This window comes from Dunckerocampus dactyliophorus, chromosome 2 (genome assembly GCF_027744805.1).
Source record: "Dunckerocampus dactyliophorus isolate RoL2022-P2 chromosome 2, RoL_Ddac_1.1, whole genome shotgun sequence".
Lineage (NCBI taxonomy): Eukaryota > Metazoa > Chordata > Actinopteri > Syngnathiformes > Syngnathidae > Dunckerocampus > Dunckerocampus dactyliophorus.
The window spans coordinates 3515445-3531114 of NC_072820.1; the positions used below are offsets into that span (position 1 = coordinate 3515445).

The following is a 15670-nucleotide window of genomic DNA, read 5'->3' on the forward strand; positions in this document are numbered from 1 at the left end:
TGCCACACACTGTTAAAAACGAACACGAAGAAGAATACTATGCTTGTTTTTCCCTCCTCTTTCTCCCCTTTGTTTGTAAATAGATACTACGTATGTGCAGATGTAACCCAGCTGTGTTATTTGTGTGATTTCATTCATTCAAATCATTAAATCTGGATTGATAGTAAACTACTATCAGGACTCAGTTTGAATTACTCATTGGTTACACATACATTTATGTATGTATATACACTACATACAAATACGTAGAGATACCCAAGTACTCAACCTACGGATACACACCCCGGTCCAGTAGATGGCGGTATGCACCTCAAACGTTGGTTGAGACCTGCCAAAAAGAAGAAAATTGCGCATGCGTACTACTAGGTAAAACGGTCCTTTGCTGCGGGTGCTTGCTAGCTGCTAACAAAGTGATCAACACATCGCTAAGCAGCGCTCAAGTGAGTGTTGTGATTGTTTGAAAATGTGTAAAGTACAAATGTTGAGAGCGTTGGTGAATCAGCGACTAACAACGGCAGTTGAAGAAATATTTGTAGTGTTGGAAAGAACGATAGCAGAGTACGAGGAGGAACTTTCTCGAACAAAAGAGGAGAACGAGCGGCAGCGTCAAATACTGGACGCTGTTTTCAAGAAGCCTCGAGTTGTGTTATACAGAGAAGGTTTGTCCACTTTTTAATCATTATTATTACATTATTCCTAAACGACCCGTCGCCAACTATATTATTGTTTACTTTTTGTTTTGTTGGATGCTTTCAAAAATAATACGTCGCCCGTGTCAGTGTCTCCTCATGCATGCCCTTCATTGCTACTTGTTTTGTGTCACACTATTTCAATTACTAACACCACTGGATGTGTGTTTTATATACTGTAGGGGGTAACGACGCGAGGGTTCTCGCTTTCAGGAAAACAGTGTCCCTATCATTTTGGTATAGAATTGCAAGCCACAAACTACGACTGAATCCCACTTTCAGGCTGTCCCTACGCACCGGAAACGCAATCAGCGACAAACCTTAGCCCTTCCACCTCGTGTTTTACCACCAAACTGTGACATTTATTGCCAAAGATAGACCTCTAAGAAATAACAGCTTACAACCAGCACGGTACACTTTTGTTTCCAGTGAACAGATAACTTTTGTTATAGATATAAGCTTACCGCTGAGTTAGTTTATTCATAATCAGAATAATCAAGACAAAAGTTGTATCTGTGTGTAGCTTGAAACACCACGGGGGAGTAAGAGCGAATCAGGAGGGGAGCTTAATGTCAGCTGACTGATGTCATATGACATCGACAAAGTGACGTTTACGTGATCTACCGGTAGCTTGCGATTGACGTAATGGGCAAGTCTAACCTGTGCTGGGCTTTTTTACGTCCAGTGTCTATGTGTACAGGGAATATGTGCATATGTCAGGTGTCATTGGTCACAGCTGCTTGTCGCCTCCCGTGTGTGGAGCCCATTAGTCCTCAGCCCTAATCTAAAGAAACATCTCTCAATGGCACACACCACCAAATAGCTAATTCTGGGGAGTGTAAAATGGAGTGTACTACCTGGCTGTAACCAGCCAAGGTGCTGTTGATTCACAACTATTCCATAGTGTGTTTGTGTTTTTATGTCCAACAGAAGTCAGTGCAGAACATCTTCCACCTGATCACGAGGAGCCACAGCCCCCCCACGTTAAAGAGGAAGAGAATGATCACAGCATCAGTCAGGAGAAAGAGCATCTTGAAGGACTGGAGGAGTTTCCAGGGATTGGTGTCCCTGTGAAGACTGAAGATGATGAAGACAAAGGTGAAAGTGAGGAGAAGAGAGGAGGGGAGTCTCCAAGCAGCCTCTCGACTCAACACATGACAACAGAAGCTGATGGAGACCACCGTGGAGGATCACAAGCAGACAACCGATTAGCACCACTATCAGATAATGACAACACAACGTCACTCTCTCCTGACACTGATGATGAAGGTGCTAAAGCTGATATGACATGTCACACTGACAACACACACTTTAAATGCTCTCACTGTGACAAAGTGTTTAAATACCATTGTCATATGAAAACACACATGAGATTACACACAGGAGAGAAACCATTCATGTGCTTATTGTGTAATACAAGATTCTCTCGGAAGGATCTATTGACAATACACACAAGAAAACACACTGGTGAGAAACCTTTTACTTGTTCAGTGTGTAGTAAGGGTTTTGGAAATAATCAATATTTGAAAACACACATGAGAGTACACACTGGTGAGAAACCTTTTACTTGTTCAACGTGTGGTAAGGCTTTTGGACGTAATCAACATTTGAAAACACACATGAGAATACACACTGGTGAGAAACCTTTTACTTGTTCAGTGTGTGGTAAGGTTTTTGGACAACAGTGTGATTTGAAAGTACACATGAGAATACACACTGGTGAGAAACCTTTTACTTGTTCAGTGTGTGGTAAGGTTTTTGGAAATCATCGACCTCTGAAAGTACACATGAGAGTACACACTGGTGAGAAACCTTTTACTTGTTCAACGTGTGGTAAGGCTTTTGGATATAATCACTATTTGAAAACACACATGAGAATACACACTGATGAGAAACCCTTTCCCTGTTCAGTGTGTGGGATCGGTTTTAGACAAAATGGACATTTGAAAGAACACATGAGAATACACACTGGTGCAAAACCTTTTGCCTGTTCAGTGTGTGGGATCGGTTTTAGACAAAATGGACATTTGAAAGAACACATGAAAATACACACTGGTGAGAAACCTTTTGCCTGTTCAGTCTGTGGGATCGGTTTTAGAAAAAATGGACTTTTGAAAGCACACATGAGAAAACACACTGGTGAGAAACCCTTTACCTGTTCAGTGTGTAGTAAAGATTTTAGAGACAGGTATACTGGGAAAAACACATGAGAATACACACTGGTGAGAAACCTTTTACTTGTTCAGTGTGTGGTAAAGCTTTTGGACAAAATGAACGTTTGAAAACACATGAGAATACACACTGGTAAAGTGTTGAGTTGTAGTGTGTGTGCTGAAGGATTCTCTTATAAGTACCAGCTTAACAATCACAAGTGTGCTGGTGAGAACAGCAGCAGTAAATGAAGTAGCAGGATGTGTAAAAAGCTGTCAAGATTTGGGTAATTTGGACTTTCTAGAAAGAAGAAACATTTTACATGTTCATGGTCTGATTTTGTTTTTGCACAAAATCCATCCATCCATCCATTTTCTGTACTGCTTCTCTTTAAGGTCGCGGGGGCATGCTGGAGCCTATCCCAGCTGACTTTGGGCGACAGGCGGGGTACACCCTTGACTGGTGGCCAGCCAATCGCAGGGCACATATAGACAAACAACCATTCACACTCACATTCATACCTATGGACAATTTAGAGTCTGCAATTAACCTCACCTGCATGTTTTTGGGAATGTGGGAGGAAGCCGGAGTACCCAGAGAAAACCCACACACGCATGGGGAGAACATGCAAACTCCACACAGAAATGCCCTAGGGAGAATCTAACCCAGGGCTTCCCGATCTCCAGGCTGTTCCTGTGTTGGCCAACATGCTAACCACTAGACCACCGTGCGGGCCTTTGCACAAAATCGATATTTGAAAATACACAATGGAGAAAACCGTTTTACCTTTATCTGTTCAGTGTGTGGTTAAGGGTTTGGACAAAATAAACATTTGAAAACACACGTGAATAAACACTGGTGAGAGACTTCTTGTTCAATGTGTGCACAATCGACACAATCCCATCTCATCACATGCATGGGTGGAGTGTGCTGGATCGTGGCGCCTCCTGCCTGTTCCACGACACCTGTCCACCAGGCGGGGCTGCAAGGTTAGAGGCGTTGCGAATGAGGAGAGGAGAGACTGGCGGGGCTGGTAGACGTGATGTCAAGTCCATCACTGGAAATGAAACATACTCCAATGATTTTATTTTCCCTAATACACACACACACACACACCTAGAAATCATCTCTCGCTCCTCTCCCTAATTCCTCACCTCACAGACATGCATACCCCCCACCCCCCATCAGTTTCTCTCACACACACAGCCTCTGCTACAGAGAAACATATTGAACTTTCTGCAGGAAATGTGAAATTCTCTTGGTGATTAATTATCCGTCTGTCCGTCCGTCTATCTAAGAGACCTCTCAGTCAGGGGCGACAGGAACTCACCCAGGTATTCACAGCCTCGGTAGTGCAGAGGCGGCCCCGCTGCATCCGAGTCGCACACGATTAGAGTAACCGCAGGTTGGTCGTACGAATAAGTTATGGGCAAGTTTTGTATATGTTTTGTATATGTGTGGGTTTCATCCCTGGTGTGTCTTTCTTCCCATGCCTGTAGAACTCCTTTCATAGTTCCATTCTTCAACAGTTCTCCACAATCATAGATCCACTTGGGGATTATGCCATCTTGGACTTCGTCCAATGTGCAACGAGGTGACGCTCCATTGTTCCACCACTCGGTTCCATTCGGGCTCTGGTATGCTTTCTTGACCACACATTGATCAATCCGGTTGAACTCGTCATTCCCCACACTGTGTAGGTCATCCGGGGTTCGGCAACAGTTGCACCAGAAAGTCGCTGTTGACCGGTCCATACGCTCCTGTCATGTTGAGGAACTGCTCACTCCAGGCCCCACGTAATGCCGTAGATTCTTCTTCCAGACCCATGGCAGTGAGTCGTTTAGCCACGTGTCGACTTGCACGCCTCCTGTCTTACCTGTTACTGCAGTTCGGGTCAGCACCAGGTGGTTCTTGGCACAGGTCTTACCGAGACTCCAATAGCACCTATCTAGGTTAGCTACGGCTCCCAGGCAGGCTATCGTCAGTGGGTCCTGGCGTCGTATCTTCTGCAGTCCTTTGTCCACTTGTGTGTCTTTTGACAAGTTCTTTTGCAGGAGAGTCAGCATGCCATCTATCTGAGGCGTCCAATTCGCCACTTTGGTGACATCTACTGCTTTTGTAGAGCCCATGGTTGATCCGATTGGTGAGTTCACCTCTCTCGTGTAATGGCGTTTGGGGACGATATAGATGAGAGGGAAAGGCTTGATGTACCTTCTGAACCTCATATGCCTTTACAGCTTAAAGCGGGATGTTGTAGCCCTGGGTCTCGTCCAGTTTCTGGCCGGCGTCCATATCAGCTCAGGCCTTGGGGCTTCTTCAGAAGGGGTAGACTCTATGCAAACCCCGGATGCAGTGGCCCGTGCCTCCGTTGTGGGAGCTGGTGTCGCTGTGTTGTCCCCCGTGCTCAGGTCACACGTTAGGTTCAAACAGCTCCAGCAGGGCTCCCACTGTGGTCTCAGGCTCTCGCATGTCTCTTCACCCGGATGGTATGGAGCATCAAGCACCAGGTCCTTCTTCCACATCCCGTTGTTGGCTTGCCTCGGCACTGGTACACATACGTAGTTACAGTGCCAAGTCGGAGCTTCACTTTCTTTCCAGAGCCAGTTACAGGACATGTTTCTGGTCGTCTCTCGTATCCATTGTTGCACTGTTACTTGTACTTTGTCACTTGAGGATTCCCAGCACGCTTGACTTACAGTCCAGTCTGTGCCACTGAGCCCTAACTCCTCAATTTGTTTATTGAAGGCAGTGTTGCTTATTATTTGGGTTTCTCCCACCAGGGCTGTGAGATTGTGTTCGCTGTTCACTTTCTTGACAGCCTCGTACCTTTCCCCCGCTGAGGCTGGATCCCAGGCCACGTACTTGGGTCTCCATGTAAGGCTTAGTTGGTGTTCTTCCACCTCCCAGCATCTCTGGGTGAACCTTTTGGTGGTTCTGTATCGGACCTCGATCAAGTCCAACGCTGGCTGCTCTCTTCCTGGCTGTGGCGTTGCTATTTGTAGGGCAGTGGCATCCTCACTCTCTCCATAGAGTGAGGCGGCCACTATGCCCAATACTCCTGCGGCTACGAACATCGCCGCATCAATCTTTTCTGTTTGGCGTAACTTGTACAACTTCTTCATACAGAGGTTGGTCTTTGTTCTCTCCGAAGAGTGTCTGTCTCCACCACCCTTGTCTACCAAATGGATGGTTGTATAGACAAGTGCCTACTTTGTGTAAATTGGTGATCATTTCTACTTTCCTGCCAGTGGTTCTTAGGTTCAGCTTGGTGTTTTCAATGATCCATGTTCTTGGGTTTCGAATTCTTGATTCCAACTCCAGGTACATAGCCCTGCTGGTTGTCCAGAGCAGCATTCCGGCCAGCTGAAGGTCCACGTATTCCTGCTGAAGTGGGTCTGCATAGTTGGGACCCCATCTTATTTTAAGGGGTTTCCCGCTGATCGTCATCTGGCAGGTGTTGAGGATCCATGGGGCCCACTCAGGACGGTCTATGTCATAACTTGGTCGGTCATAGTCTGGCGGCCAGGGTGTGAGTCGGCATTCTATTGTTCCTCCTCGGTGGGCCAAACTTGTGTTTAGGTAGTAGAGTCTAAGTTTCTTTATTTTTGCTGGGTCTTCTAAGTTACCATTTCTTAGCCATATACAACGGTGGGCCCAATAATTATCTGATGCTCTTGAGCAACAATTAAGGTGGTAATTTCTTTTGGGTAGTACGTCTATCGGTCCTCTTTCAGTCGGGTTGTCTTTGGTTCGTTCCCATGCTTCTTTTATGAATAAGGGCATCATTGTCGCTCACCAGTGGGTGGCCGTTTGTACCACATCCACCACTTCTTCTCGTCTTCTGCTGTCCGCTTCTTAGGTCTTTGTTGTTTTCTGGCGACCCTGCGGTACTCAGGCTTTACTGCAGCTTCAGCTCCTTCCTCTTCAACGATCTCCTCGTTTTTGATGACAAATCTCACTGTCTGAGCGCCTTTTTCCTTGACTGGAGAAGGTCCCTCCTCCATTGGGCCACCCCCTCCATGGGGGTATTGCTTTCCACAGGAGGCGTGTTTCCTCCTCCCAGCTTTATTGACTCATCTATCACTAGCTCCTCCTCTGAGCCAGAATGGTCCATTGCTGACTCAGCACGGTTTAGACGTGGTCTGGTTTGTATCTCCACTTCCAGTCCCACACCGTAGAGTCCTTGGTATGGCACTAATGCCATGTTCACTCTCACCGTGACCTCGGTGATTTGCTCTATGTGACTTGGGGCCAGGCTCCATGAAGCCCTGGACCCTGGTATCTGTAACATCCCATCCACTTCAGGATCCTCGGGTGTTATCATGTACTTGGTTTCCTTGTACTGGTATATCGTCTGCCTCTTCCATCTGTCTAGAGCAGTGATGTATCTAAACAGGTTGCAGCCTTGCAGGCTCTTGGCTTGCACCGGCGCTGCTTCTCTCAGTGGCAGATCTGGTCTGTTGATGACTTCAGACACGAGCTTGGCCCTTTTTATAAGCTCCCAATGGCCCGGTCCTTCCTGACTGTTGAGCCTTGTATTTGCCCAGCGCCAGTCGAGTGGTCGGTACACTCTCATGACTTGAGGAGCTCCTTCCGATCCTTCGACCACTGGATGCTGTCTGACCGGCCATACATGGAGCGGCCACATAGCTTGCAATGAAGCGTTGAACCCTCTCCAGTGCTGGCGCATCTTGTCTTGGCCTTCTACTGTCATGGTAGTTTCAAGCTCCCAGCCCCCTCTGAAGGGCATCGATAGAGCCAAAGGGCTTACGGCTCGTGTCACTCTCCATCCTCCAGATCGCCCTGCATCGATCAGTCGTCCATTCCCGAGGCCTCCCAGGCATATCGGGCAGTACCACAGGATCTTCCCGTTCCAGGTGCACGTACATTGATCAAGGTTCTCTGTGCCGGGGAACCCGACATCCCATTGCTCCTGAAATTGCATTCTCAGAAGTTGTGTTCCTCTACAGCAGGAACAGACGTAGGTGTCCATCACCTTGGCAGGGTGATGTCTCACCAGGTTTCTCATTCTCCCTATGTCCTGGTCGGGAGGACTGAGCGGTTGCATGAAGCTTGGTCCGCTCCATACGGTTGGTAACTCTTTTTCTGTTCCACAGATGGCACAGTCGTAGTCGGCTTTGTACCATCTCACTCTCTCCACCTGATCCGTCAGGCATCCTCTTCTAGCGTTTTCCAGCAAGGTAAACGCTCGTCCGGCCCAAATGCCATTCATGGTTCTTCTTGTGATAACCAGTCCTTTGATGATGGCCAGTTCAATAAAGGGTGGTTCTGCAGTGTGTTTGCTGGCCATTTCTTCCTCTAGTTATTCCTTGGTATGAGCTGGAGTCCTGGGTATGGGCTTCAACTGCTCCACTCCTTGGATCCATTTTTTCTTCAACCGTACTGTGTTTCGGTCTAACACTTCTTCCACTATGTCAGTCCTCTCGTACTTTGCTTTCACTGCAGTGCTGCCGGGTGTTTCTCTTGCCTTGATCCACACTGGCTGTCCAACACTCAGTGGTCCCATGGGCTTCTGGTCTTCCCTTTTTGTTGGGTTCCACCCACTTTCTGGCGTTACAAAGGGGCGTTAGTTCAACTCCTCTGAGGGGGGGGGGGATCTATCTTGTCTCCAGCTCCCATTGAGTTGAGCCGCAATCTCTAAGGTCTTAGTGCTCCACTCTTTGCCGTTGACGTTCTTCCCTAACCAGTTCTTGATTAGGCCAATGGTTCTTTCGGCGACCCCGTTGGCTTGTGGAGTATAAGGGGGTGAGTAGATTCGCTCTATTCCCCACTTCTGGCACCATTTGTCCACCAAAGCATTCTTGAATAGTGTCCCATTGTCTGTCCTCAGCTCCTTTGGTACACCGAGCCACATACACCCTTCGTCCAGGGTGCGTAGCACACTGTTGGCGTTGGCACATCTCACTGCCTTTAGCCCCACATGTCCCGACATAGTGTCCACAAGCACAATCAGGTATTTTTCTCCTTTCATACCCTTGACTCCCATGGGCCGAGCGATGTCCATGCAGACTGACCCCCAGGGGATTATGCTCTTGATGGTTAGGCCATCCGCTCGTTTCCCTCTGCAGCCTGCATTGTATCTTCCGCACGCCTCACAGTTCCTTAGAGCAGCACGTATGGCTCTATCCGTGATCCAAAGATCCAGTCTATCCAACTCCTTCCGTGTAGGTAGTGGGCCAACATGGCCAAGCGCTTTGTGTACGGCCTGCACCACTCTCCCCACGGACTCCTGTGGGACTATCCTTCCCTTAGGCGTTGCATCCCACTTCTCACATCCTACAACTACAACTCTTCTTTCTTGCACGAAACGATCCACCTGATCGTTCCCTTGCCAGTGGGCCCCCTCCTTGGTATGGGCCCTTTGATGGATGACTTCTATTTCCATACTCAGACGTAGCTCGGCTATCTTCTTCCATAGCTCGCTGTGAGCCACTGGCTTTCCTTTTGCTCCTTCATAGCCATTCTCTTCCCAAATAGCTAGATCTTCTTTGAGCGCTTGGGCACAGTAGTAACTGTCTGTTACCAGCTGTATTCTTGTCACATGTTGGTTCATGGTTTCTAGCAGTCCTTCCAGTACTGCTGTGACTTCTCCCACTTGTGCACTTCCGACTGTCTTTCCTCGTCGACGTACTCGTTCTATACCATCTTGTCGTAGAATGAAGCCCCAATAGGCATATCTGTCATCACCTTTCTAGGACCCATCACTGTAGAGGATCTACTCGATCGGTTGTTCCTTCGCTTGCTGGGGTTCCTTAGGCTTCTTGGAGGCTGTTGCTGGCCCAATCTCGAGGTCTGGATCCAGTAGGATGTCCTCCCACCTTCCCCATCTCATGTTGGTTGCTTTAGTGCTTTCAATGGTTTCCTTCCTTAGGAACCTGTGCACGTTGCTCTGTGTTGTGACTTTGATGCATTGTCCTTGGGCCATTGTCCTTGGGCTATCCTGGCTTGTTCGGCCACTTGGGTTCTTTTTCTTTCAACCACTCGTGTTGCTTGTATAGGCCTGGCCAATTCTTCTCTGGCTTGTTGTGCCGGCTGATTGTCTGGCCTTATATCTGGTGTGCGTGGGCTTGGTAGCGATTGCCAGTCCAATTGTTCATCTTCTTCTGGCCCTTCTGGGCTCGAGATGACTATAGGGAGGTCATCTGTGTTACAATAGGATTGTAATGGGAATGTTTATACTTAGCACACGTTGCAAGGGGAATGTTTGGTGTGAGGAACACGGTACAGGAAGTCAGTCGGGCTATGTACATGTGCGAATGGTGACTGCTGTAAGTTTGGAATAAAGTTCAAGTGAGCAAGTGTACTGCTCTAACCGTCCACTCTTTATGGTTCAGGAAGTAACGGACTAGAGTGAAACATGGTGACAGCGGTAGTTGTACTTTAAGGCAGCTGACAGCGAACGAGGTGACGCTGCAACCAAGCTAGCGAGGCTAATGGAAGCTAACGGCAAGAGACCGCAACAGTGTGTGCAGAGGAGGAATCACACAAGATGGAGCAGCTTCGACCTCCGCCGATACTTTGTTTGGACTCTACCAACTTGGCGAAGACGTGGAAATGTTGGAAAGAGGAGTTTATTCTGTACATGGACATGACTATGCCGGACGCAGAGGAGTCTACAAAAGTCAAGCTTTTCTATTACCTCATCGGCGAGAGCGGGAGGGAGTTGCTAAAAACACGCTCGAGAGCGGCAGTGCATCCGCGAGGAGGAGCGTGAGTGCAATGATGTTGCTGTTTGATGGACACTGCTACCCTAAACTGAATGAGACAGTGGAAAGGTACAGATTTTTTGTACGGAATCAGGGACTGGAAGAAAATATTGACAAGTATGTCACTGAATTGAAAGTTTTGGCCAGCACCTGCAATTTTGGAGACATAAAAGACTCTTTAATAAGAGATCGGATAGTGTGTGGCACGAACAGCTCAGCAATGAGAGAGAGGCTGCTCAGGGAGGAGAATTTAACCCTGGAAAAGTGCCTACAAATATGCAGGGCCACAGAGCTGTCAAAAGAAAACAGTAGAACTTTGCAAGGCCAGAACTGTGAAGAAATACATGCAGTGACAGCAGACGCATATTCATCCAAATCAACAGTACAATCTTCCCTCCCCGCTGTAGTTTTAAACACATCCCAGTTTTGCAGCCAAAGCAGTCCTGAAGTACTTGATCAGTTTCTTCATTCCACACTTTAACAGCTGTACTTACAGGGGGAGCTTGCTTTAGGAGTTGTCTGTAGGTTGGATATAGGAATATGGAGATGTGGTCGGCTTTTCCAAAATGGAGTCTTGGAACAGCCTTCAAAGCACCTTTCATGTTGATTGTAGACTTGTAGACTTGTAGATATATGTTCATACATAAAAAAAAAAAAAACTACCACAGCATGTGACGTCGCAGAAGCGCGGTCGTAAAAATGTGCTAGAGGAGGAAGTGCCGTAGGTCTTGCGCATGCGCAGAACCAATTGCGTTTTCGGTACGTATTGCGTAGTGACACACCCCTTAGCCCTTCCACCTCGTGTTTTACCCCCAAACTGTGACATTTATTGCCAAAGATAGACCTCTAAGAAATAAGAGCTGACAACCAGCACGGTACACTTTTGTTTCCTACATAACTAGCCGCTTCCAGTGAACAGATAACTTTTGTTATAGATATAAGCTTACCGCTGAGTTAGTTCATCCGTAATCAGAATAATCAAGATAAAAGTTGCATCTTTGTGTGTAGCTTGAAACGCCACGGGGGAGTAAGAACGAATCAGGAGGGGAGCTTAATGTCAGGTGACTGATGTTATATGACATCTACAAAGTGACGTTTACGCGATCTACCAGTAGCTTGCGATCGACTTAATGGACAAGTACAACCTGTGCTGGGCCTTTTTACGTCCAGTGTCTATGTGTGCAGGGAATATGTGCATATGTCAGGTGTCACTGGTCACAGCTGCTTGTCGCCTCCCGTGTGTGAAGCCCATTAGTCCTCAGCCCTAATCTAAAGAAACATCTCTCAATGGCACACACCACCAAATAGCTAATTCTGGGGGGGGGTTACATATTAGGTTTTTCAAAAAGTTACACAATGATCACTTTAACCAATTACATTTATGAAGGAGTAATTCCTTTAGTAAGTAATTAAAAAAGTAAGTAATTTGCCCAACACTGACTAACAATAAGGCCATTTGAAGCGATTGTGTCAAAATGGAGTGTACTACCTGGCTGTAACCAGCCAAGGTGCTGTTGATTCACAACTATTCCATAGCGTGTTTGTCTTTTTATGTCCAACAGCAGTCAGTGCAGAACATCTTCCACTTGATCAGAACGAGCCACAGCCCCCCCACGTTAAAGAGGAAGAGAATGATCACAGCATCAGTCAGGAGAAAGAGCATCTTGAAGGACTGGAGGAGTTTCCAGGGATTGGTGTCCCTGTGAAGACTGAAGATGATGAAGACAAAGGTGAAAGTGAGGAGAAGAGAGGGGCGGAGCCTCCAAGCAGCCGCTTGACTCAACCCATGACAAAAGAAGCTGACAACCGATTAACTCCACTATCAGATAATGACAACACAACGTCACTCTCTCCTGACACTGATGATGAAGGTGCTAAAGCTGATATGACATGTCACACTGACAACACACACTTTAAATGCTCTCACTGTGACAAAGTGTTTAAATACCGTTGCAATATGAAAACACACATGAGATTACACACAGGAGAGAAACCATTCATGTGCTTATTGTGTAATACAAGACTCTCGGAAGGATCAATTGACAATACACACAACAATACACACTGGTGAGAAACCTTATACTTGTTCAGTGTGTGGTAAGGGTTTTAGAAAAAATGGACATTTAAAAGCACACATGAGAATACACACTGGTGAGAAAGTGTTGAGTTGCGGTGTGTGTGCTGAAGGATTCTCTTATAAGTACCAGCTTAACAATCACAAGTGTGTTGGTGAGAACAGCAGCAGTAAATGAAGTAGCAGGATGTGAAAAAAGCTGTCAAGACTTGGGTAATTTTGACTTTCTAGAAAGAAGAAATCTTTTACATGTTCAGTGTCTGATTTTGGTTTTGCACAAAATCGATATTTGAAAATACACAATGGATAAAACCGTTTTACCTTTATCTGTTCAGTGTGTGGTTAAGGTTTTCCATCCATCCATTTTCTATACCGCTTCTCCTCATTAGGGTCACGGGGGCATGCTGGAGCCTATCCCAGCTGACTTCGGGCGACAGGTGGGGTACACCCTGGACTGGTCGCCAGCCAATGGCAGGGTGGTTAAGGTTTTGCACAAAACAAACAAACAAATGTTTGACCATACTTGCGCCCAATAATACGGTGCACCTTATATGTGTGTTAAATACAGAAATAGCACCCATAACTGAGACTGTGCCTTTTAATACGGTGCACCTTATGGTCGCGAAAATACGGTATTTCAACTTTCTTCTTAAGTAACCTTTTTAAGTTTTGTTCCCCCCCCACACACACACACCCCATTTTCTAAAAAATTACTACTTCTATATGTATTATATAATATTTTAACTCTATGCTACTAAAATGACAATATTACGAGTTTATTCTCATAAAATTGCAACTTTTTACTTGTTAGAATATGACTTTTTACTCTGAATATTTGGACTTTATTCTTTACAATTACTTTAAAAATACAGCTCTGTTTTCCCCATTTCTACTGTTGCCCCCCACCCCCTCAACTCTCATCTTTGAAATTTTCTTCTTGTAATATTAAGAGTTTATTGCCATATTTTGATATTATTCCCATCATATTATAACTTTTTCCCGCAACCTATTTTTTCAAAAACTACAATAAAAAAAGTCACAATATTTCAATTTTCTACTTAAAAAATCTTTTTTTTATTTGTCTTTACTCGCATAATATCATAACATACCCCCAACCTACTAGAATACGACTTTTTACTCTTTATATTTGGACTTTATTCCCGTATAATTACAGCTGTTTGTACCATTTCTACTTGTGTTTATTTTCCCCCCACTTGAAATATTCTGACTTTATTCCCATCATATTTTTATTCTCATGATATTTTAACATTTACCCTACTTAATTTTTTTTTTTTTTACCACAAGTACCACTTTATTTTGTTGTGTTTTGTTTCTCACCATATTATCTCACCATAAGTTTTTTTCTTTTAATATTTCAATAAATACAAATTAATGGAGCGGATATTGAAAAAGTGGAAGAATATAAATTCCTTGGGGTTGTAATAGATGAAAAAATGAGTTGGAAATCTCATATTAAATATATACAACAAAAGGTGGCGAGAAATATCTCTATATTGAATGAAGCAAAATATGTTCTTGACCAAAAATCACTCTACACGCTGTACTGTTCCTTAGTATTAGCATATTTAATGTATTGTGTGGAGATATGGGGAAATAATTACAAAAGCAATCTTCACTCACTCACTGTACTGCAAAAAAGATCTGTGAGGATAATTCATAATGCCAAGCATAGAGAACATACAAACCCTTTATTTTTAAAATCACAGATATTGAAATTTGCAGATTTAGTATACTTTCATACCGCCAGAATAATGCATAAAGTTAATAACTCGTTACCAAAAAACCTCATACAGTATTTCTCAATCAGAGAGGAGAAATATGATCTTAGAGGAAAATTAAACTTAAAACATTTATATGCGAGAACCACGCTGAGAACCCACAGCATTTCCGTGTGTGGAATTAAACTATGGAACGGATTGAGTAAGGAACTCAAACAATGTACAGAGATGAGCAAATTCAAAAAACAAGACAAGCAGTTGATGTTTGCTAAATACAAGGCAGAAGAGTCCTGATTGTTCTGTCAGGTTTGTTATTTTATTTTTATTTATTTATTTATTTATTTATTATTTTATTTTATTTTTTATTTTTTATTTTTTTATTTTTTTTTTTTTATAATTTTCTTTGTTGTGTTTAAAAAAAAAGAAAAAAGCTTTGTTCTTTTTTATTTATTTATTTAGTATTGTCATCATTATTATTATTATTATTAATGTATGTATATATATATATATAAATTTCTTCTTTCTTTTTTTGGGGGGGAGGGCTGTCTTACCGTTATCTATTATGTGTTATCCTGACTATCACTGAAAACATGACATGGAATGCAGGAAGTGAACTACATGTACTGTACAAGATGTAGAATGGATGGGGGGATAGGATTAAATAAGCTTTGCTTCTTCCTACTCCTTTTGGACATGTGGAACTGTCAAAGAATGATTCATGAGATGTATTCCATTGTAACCTTCATGTTCAAATAAACTAAATCAAATCAAAATCAAATCAAATCAAATGTATGCTGTGAAAATGTAACGTTATTCTCAGAAAATCACCACTTTTTCTTGTTAGGTTCCAACTTTTTTCTTTTAATAATTTGATTCTATTCTTGTAAACTTACTGCAGATTTTTTGCTGCTGTTGTTTTTTATTTCATGTTAAATTATATTTTAAATATAAAAAACACAGCACTCTGGACATCTTTGCTGTAAGCGAAAAAAGGAGGGACTTCTAATATTCACCTATTATTTTTAGTGATTAAATTTATATGACACCATTACGTTTTGTCACTTTGTGGGTTATGTTCTCTATGGTGCACAACTAAAAACATCACACAGCAACGCAGCAGAAAGACAAAAACAGACAAGACACTACCGCTATTTGCACGGTAGTAAAACTATGTCGCTCAAACATGTAAGAGCATTTGCACCAAAACAGTACCGCAAAGCCCACTGGGGAACAGGAAGTGCTCCCAGCGATGCTACAATACGCTAGTATGCATGCACGCTAAAATATATG

The 15670-nt window shown here is 44.2% G+C and overlaps 1 protein-coding gene across 3 annotated transcripts; it reads left to right on the forward strand.

The window, feature by feature from the left end:
• Positions 1 to 376: 376 nt before the first annotated feature.
• On the forward strand, positions 377 to 13140 carry LOC129170266 (zinc finger protein OZF-like). 3 transcript variants are annotated; one of them, XM_054757640.1, is made up of 3 exons: positions 377 to 659; positions 1620 to 1958; positions 12130 to 13140. In XM_054757640.1, exons 1-3 carry the CDS (start codon positions 464 to 466, stop codon positions 12636 to 12638), a joined length of 1044 nt encoding a protein of 347 aa, XP_054613615.1. In that variant the 5' UTR covers positions 377 to 463; the 3' UTR covers positions 12639 to 13140. The 3 variants fall into 3 exon arrangements, with proteins under 3 accessions (XP_054613615.1, XP_054613625.1, XP_054613606.1); XM_054757650.1 differs by lacking the exon at positions 12130 to 13140 and adding an exon at positions 3236 to 3887; XM_054757631.1 differs by lacking the exon at positions 12130 to 13140 and having other exon boundaries at positions 1620 to 3882.
• Positions 13141 to 15670: the final 2530 nt, after the last annotated feature.

What these genes read in the sequence shown, in the direction of transcription:
- LOC129170266 (XM_054757631.1), top strand. Translation starts at nt 464, where the DNA reads ATGTGTAAAGTACAAATGTTGAGAGCGTTGGTGAATCAGCGACTAACA. An exon ending in AGTTGTGTTATACAGAGAAG is followed by an intron (nt 660 to 1,619) that starts GTTTGTCCACTT and finishes TATGTCCAACAG; the next exon opens with AAGTCAGTGCAGAACATCTT.